The sequence below is a fragment of the Limulus polyphemus genome, unplaced genomic scaffold (assembly GCF_000517525.1).
Source record: "Limulus polyphemus unplaced genomic scaffold, Limulus_polyphemus-2.1.2 Scaffold892, whole genome shotgun sequence".
Taxonomy (NCBI): Eukaryota; Metazoa; Arthropoda; class Merostomata; order Xiphosura; family Limulidae; genus Limulus; species Limulus polyphemus.
Genome location: NW_013666502.1, coordinates 22,584 through 28,733, shown reverse-complemented (window position 1 = coordinate 28,733; position 6,150 = coordinate 22,584). Strand labels below are relative to the sequence as shown.

Sequence of the window (6,150 nt, the reverse complement as noted above, 5' to 3'; positions counted from 1 at the left end):
CTTTTTAGGAACAAGCCTCACTTGAATTAAATGCAATCTATTTTTGAAAACCTCACAAGCTACATCACCAATAACAAATCTTGTCACATGATCTCAAAGTTGGTTTTCTGAGAACTAAAACGACCACAAACACATTTTTATATTTCCTTATCACCCATAAAATGTTTTCAGTGCAATTAGTATTGGTGATAATTATAAGAAATTACTTACCTAACAAGATTTATGAATTTATTTCAAATGAGTTAAGATTATATTTATATTATTATTTTTTTTTATCATGACGCCCTCGTTCGTTATTTTTTAGTAATGAAAATGGCTCGGTTGACAACGTGTAAGAAAGTTAAAACCGGCTCTATTTGTTGTAATTTGTCTTCCGTTACTTCAAAATGTTTTATTTTGTTAATGTTTTTGCTAAGTTTATATCCTTTAGTACATAGCAAAGGAAATCTTTTGGTATTAGGTGAGGATAACTGGAAAGAAATGCTCTCAGGAGAATGGATGGTTGAATTGTAAGACGTTTGACTTCGTAACTTAAGTTCCTTAACTTCAACTTTCAAGTTCTTGGCTTATGACTCATTAACTAATTTTAGTTTTAGCTTTAAAACCTAGGCTAAAATTGTTTATAAAATATAGTTTAGGGCAAAACCTCACTTTTATTAATGGTACTTATACGAGGTTGATACCTCAAAGCCTCTAACAATTTTAAACACCTGAATTAGGCCACCTCTACTAGAGGCTCTAGTCTAGATATTCTTCATTCCACAGGAAAGAATTCCAAATTTTAAGAGTATGACATTCGAGTCTCTTTATTGTTCTGAACAGATTTCTTGTGATGAATTTAACTTTTAAATATTTATTTCTATGTGTATGTATGTGTGTGTGTGTGTTTGTATAGTTCTTTTAAATCTAGTTATTGACTGTTTTTATTTACATAGCTTTGCACCCTGGTGTCCTGCATGTAAGGCCTTAGAACCTGTTTGGAAAGAATTTTCTAGCTGGAGTGATGACTTAGGAATTAGTGTTGGTCATGTAGATGTTACCCTAAATCCAGGTATAGTAGTAGATTTGTTAGTCAACACAAACAGATATTCAGATTGTAATTCTAATATTATGCATAATTTTCTATTTCTTTTCTTCAAATTTATGTAAATATTTTAGAAACATTTAGAAATCTCTTTGAACAAGTACAGATTAAATGAGTAAAGTAAAACAAAAAAGGAAAACAAATCTTGTTTATTGATTGTTATAAAAGTTTGGGAGACAAACATAATTGAAAGGAAATACAGTGTGTTTGGAAATTATGTAAATGATATTGTTATTTGTTTTAATGAACTTGTTAGCATAATTTCTGTATTACCTTGTATATACATTTTAATTTCATACTCAGTGTTTAAGACTTATGATTTATGTCAAAATATTATAAAATTTGATATATACAGTAATAGAACCATAACAATATGTGTTTGAAATCATTTAAGCAACAATGGAAACAGCAGAATTATAATTGGTAGGCTATGTTGATTTTATACAGGCAAAAATAAATCTGGACACCAGTTTAAACACCTATAATTAATATCTCAAAAAAGGGATAAATAGCAACAGTTACTATAGATGTTTGCTTCATATTCACATTTGTTCATCATGCTACAGTTATGTTTAAATAATTCTCCAAAATATAATGGCTCTCTTACCTACTTATAAAAGAACACACAGAAGAAAGGTATGGAATTTATAGGTTTTTAGTGTACAATGGTGAATCAGCAACTACCATAGTAAGATGTCATTTATTTAGTATGTGATAAAGATATGGTCATACTACTTATCAAGTGTCATTTACCCACAACTGTATATTTAATTATTTCAGTTTTTATCCAAAGCTTGGGAACAAAAAAGAACATTGAGAAACCTTTTTTATCTTTATTAATCCACAAATTAAAAAGTGTTCTAAGACAGTGAGATGGCAAATTGGGTTTATCCGGCTCACCAACATTTTATTAAAGTAATAATATAATTTTTTAATATTATAAAAAACAAAAAATAAAATGCAATTGAGCAAAAGCCAATCTGAACATGTATGCATCCCTACTTAATTTTACCACGACCCCTCCGGTCCATGAAGCGTAAAAAGATCTACCTCCTGGCCCTTGTCCAAAAAGGTTTGGAGACCCCTGGTCTAGACAATATGATTACAAACTTTTTCAATGATTGTTTTTTGTATCTTGTGTTTCATCCCTGGACCATAATCATGGAGCTATCATCTTCTGGACTCCTCAGCTTTTGCATCCTATTATGATAGAGTATAATCCTCAACAGATTTTTTATTGACCATCAAGGGCACTTTTGTTTATTAAGGGAACTTTTAAAAAAAACAAATGTTTAATGCATGTTATGAGAGTAGGTTTTCACAGAAAATGTATATCAGTTATGGTTTGGTTGTAGATTTTTTCATTTGTGTTATTATTTGTGATCTTATGACAGGATTGAGTGGAAGATTTATGGTGACAGCTTTACCAACAATCTATCAGTAAGTGTACCTCTGTTAGAATTTCTCTTAAGTGTCTTGTACATAGACATTGTTATGCTGTGTGCTCTGTGTTTTTGGCACATTTATTTACTTTTAAAAATATTGAAAGGCTGAAAATATAAAATTGTATTTTGATTCCCAAGAATTCCATAGTTTTAAAATGCTTAAATAAGTCAAGTTTTATGTGACTAATTTGGTGCACTAGTCAGTTTTAAAAGATATGAATAGACTGAAAAAATTCAGGTAAAAATTATTTTATTAAACTTTTTAAATATTAAAAGAAGATCCTAAATTAAATACAAGCCAAAATGAAAACAACTGTTTTTATTTTAAATTTGAAAGAGATAAATTTATAACTGAATCTTCCATAAAGTTAGAAAAAATTCTTACAGAATAAAATTACAAACCTTAATTATTTTTTCTTGAAAAGTGAACCTACAGTTTGTACCAATTTGCACACAATTGTTTTGGATGCATTTTCATTACCTGACATTCCACTTTTAAAAGATAACAATATCAGTTATTATGTGTACAATAGGTACATCTGTGCACAGTACCATTTACTATTAAAAAACTATTAATTCTTCAGCATTTTACCTTTATTTATGTCTTACATAAAAAGCTTTAGAGAATCTGTACATTTAATGTTTATTTTAGATTACTCTAGGTACATGATAATCAGAAATGTATTGCTTGAAATCCATTTGATAGAGCTAGCAGAAAGTACAATTCAGTAGAAAAAAAACATAGATCACTGAAATAAATGAAGCTCAATGTTTGTGTGCTTTGTAATGGTATTGTTTCTAATAAAATATAAGTAATAACAAAATGTCTGCAAAATCATTATTAGTTTTCAAGAGTACTGTATTTTTAGTGTGAAGGACGGGCAGTTCCGACAGTACAGAGGATCTCGAGAAAAAGAAGCTTTTATAAGTTTTGTGGAGGAGAAGAAATGGACCAGCATTGATCCCATATCTTGGTGGCAGTCTCCACAGTCTTTTATGTAAGTCACTTATAGTTGTAGTTAGACAAAGTTGTATACAAATTAAAATATCAATTAGCATAATGTATTCTTTAGATATACCAATAAAATATGTTTTGTAAGTTAGGGTCCTACTTTAAAAATTAAAACCTACTTCATTAGTTTCAGTTAAAATTGTAGATGGCTATCTTGTTAATGCACTAGTTGATACCAGCAAAGTTTAGAAACATTTTTTGGGATGGGTATGAAGTAGTGGTTAACATGTTGGGCTTTAGATTTGAGGTTTCAGTGTTTGAGATGTAATACTGCTGAACATGTTCCACAATATGAAGTGACATCAATCTTGTTATTTGGTTCAGATTTCCAGACAAAGTCCTAATGGCTTCAAATGCTGTTGACTGGCTGCCTTCTGTCTTCTCAGCAATTCAGAATTTGAGATGGATATCTCTGAACCATAGATATTTCTGATGTGGCTTACTCCTATGTATACATAAGATGCTAATTAGGTTAAAAAATTCCAATTCCATGAAGCTTGTTTTAGAAACAAAAAAATCATTTTTTTCAAATTTAATGTGTTAAAGCTGAAATGTAAATCTGTAGACTTTTGTATATACATTTAAATTCTCATATTCTGATTCATACTATTAATCAGGCTTGTAAGGTAGTATCTTTTACTAGTAACTTAGTAAATTAAAAACCAATTTCACCCTTGCATGTTCTGTGTATTTAAAAATTACTTTCTGAAGTTTTTTATTTATTTAGAACTTTAAGTATATATTTTAAGTCACTACCAGTTTCAGTTGAATATATATTAATGAAACAAACAGAAAATTTAGTTAAGACTGTATGGTACCAGCCATACTGGTAGAGTATATACAGACTATATACCTTCTGATAATGTTGAGGACGTAGAGGGGGGGTTATAATTGAACCAAATCTTGTTTTAATTGGGTCTTCAGTGGATATATAGTCACATACTTCCAATTCATAGTTTCTCTACAGTGGTGAATAAAAACCACACATCCTTCTCAGTGAATGTAATGCTGCTGTAGGCGATAGCTTTTAGTTTATGCAATTTTTATAATGTAGCATTCATACATAACTGGCTTTAAATTTTTAACAGGATGTTTTGGTGATGATGATAATGCTCAGTAAGTTAAGATTAACTCAACATATTTGATATATTGTTAAAATGGGGGAGGGCTGATATGAGAATGTTCCTGTTAGTCATACATTAAAATTTTCAGGTCCAAACCAAATCCTTCAGTGGACATTGTGATCATTTATGCAACTATTCTACAACCCTAGTACCAACCATTGACAGGTTTTGTGCGAATAAATATGTTTGCTTACCAAAAAAAAATTAATACATGAGAGAAACATTTAAATGGAGGATTAAATCACAAATGATGATCATTATACATGTAATAATAACATCATTATGTTATTTTTAAAGATCCTACAAACATCATTCAATGTGTTAAGGTGGTTTGGAGGCTATTTCACACTGTCAGAGAGAGGCTATGAAGCCTGTGGGTTAAGGGAGTTTGAAGATTATTTCACACTGCTAGAAAGAGACTGTGAAGTCAGTCTTTAGATGAACAAGAAACAAATTGTGTATAGTTCACACAAGTTTTTAAAGTATAATTTAACTTAATATAGATTTGTATCCATGTAATATATAAGTTTATGTATTTAATTCACTAACTTTAAAAAAGGCAGACTGACTTTTGAAATACTAAAAGCCTTTGTTGTCATTCTGTCTCCACTCTTCATCTTTCATGTGACTTAAGTTTGCTTGCATCAGGAGGATGTATAGAAGGTCTGATATCTCACCATTATTAATATTTTCTTGTTGACAGTCGTGCTTTTAACTTTGCTACAACGAATTTGAAAGTGAACATTAATTCTGATGCAAGTACTTCCAATGATATGTACTTGTGTAATTATCATGGTTTATCAACTTCTTCCATAGCTGGTTACAAAACTGTATTATTAGCCATCATAAGAAGCCATTGAAGCTATCAGAGCCTTTTGTTCCCATTATTCAAAGATTTCATCTGAGCCTTTCGTCTTCAAAGACTTGGAGCTCCTAGGAATTTTTACAATAGGGACTTCCACTTGATATTACATTTTCTGACTTTTCTCCCCTTTGAACCCTTAGCGACTATCCTCATCTTTCCCTCAACTGGCATCAAACAGATGACACTCTGATATCATTACCCTCAATGCTTCTCATACCTTATTTTCACAAAAAGCTTTATATTTGTACCCTGGTCATGCTTTGTACTACAGTTGTTGAGCCCATTCTTGGGTCTGCCTGAGTATGTTTGATTGTCCCTGTATACCTGCTGACTGGGTCTGATTCATGATTTGGCTGGCCTTATTGAATGTGGATGTAGAGAACCTTAGCCCCAGGAACATGTTCAGTAATTAGCTATACTGGTCTACTTCTCTGAGAATCTTCCACTACAGGTAAAGGACAACACACTGCTACCTGACCATGACTACCTGCTAATCACATGGGACCACACCTGCGTAGGTGATGGTTCTGTTCATAAGTGCATACTGCCTGACCTCCATTTCTTATATATTATTTAAGGGTGATGAGGGCAAGAGCTTGTATACCTCCTTTTTATGCAAG

At 31.2% G+C, this 6,150-nt stretch overlaps 1 protein-coding gene across 1 annotated transcript in view; it reads left to right on the top strand.

The window, feature by feature from the left end:
• Positions 1-295: 295 nt before the first annotated feature.
• LOC106461075 (thioredoxin-related transmembrane protein 1-like) overlaps positions 296-6,150 on the top strand; it is a 22,000-nt gene continuing 16,145 nt past the window's right edge. Inside the window, exons 1-4 of the mRNA XM_013920864.2 lie at positions 296-509; positions 936-1,051; positions 2,479-2,524; positions 3,399-3,527. Coding sequence (XP_013776318.1) covers positions 307-509; positions 936-1,051; positions 2,479-2,524; positions 3,399-3,527 — 494 coding nt within the window. The 5' untranslated portion in view covers positions 296-306. The remainder of the gene's footprint in view (positions 510-935; positions 1,052-2,478; positions 2,525-3,398; positions 3,528-6,150) is intronic.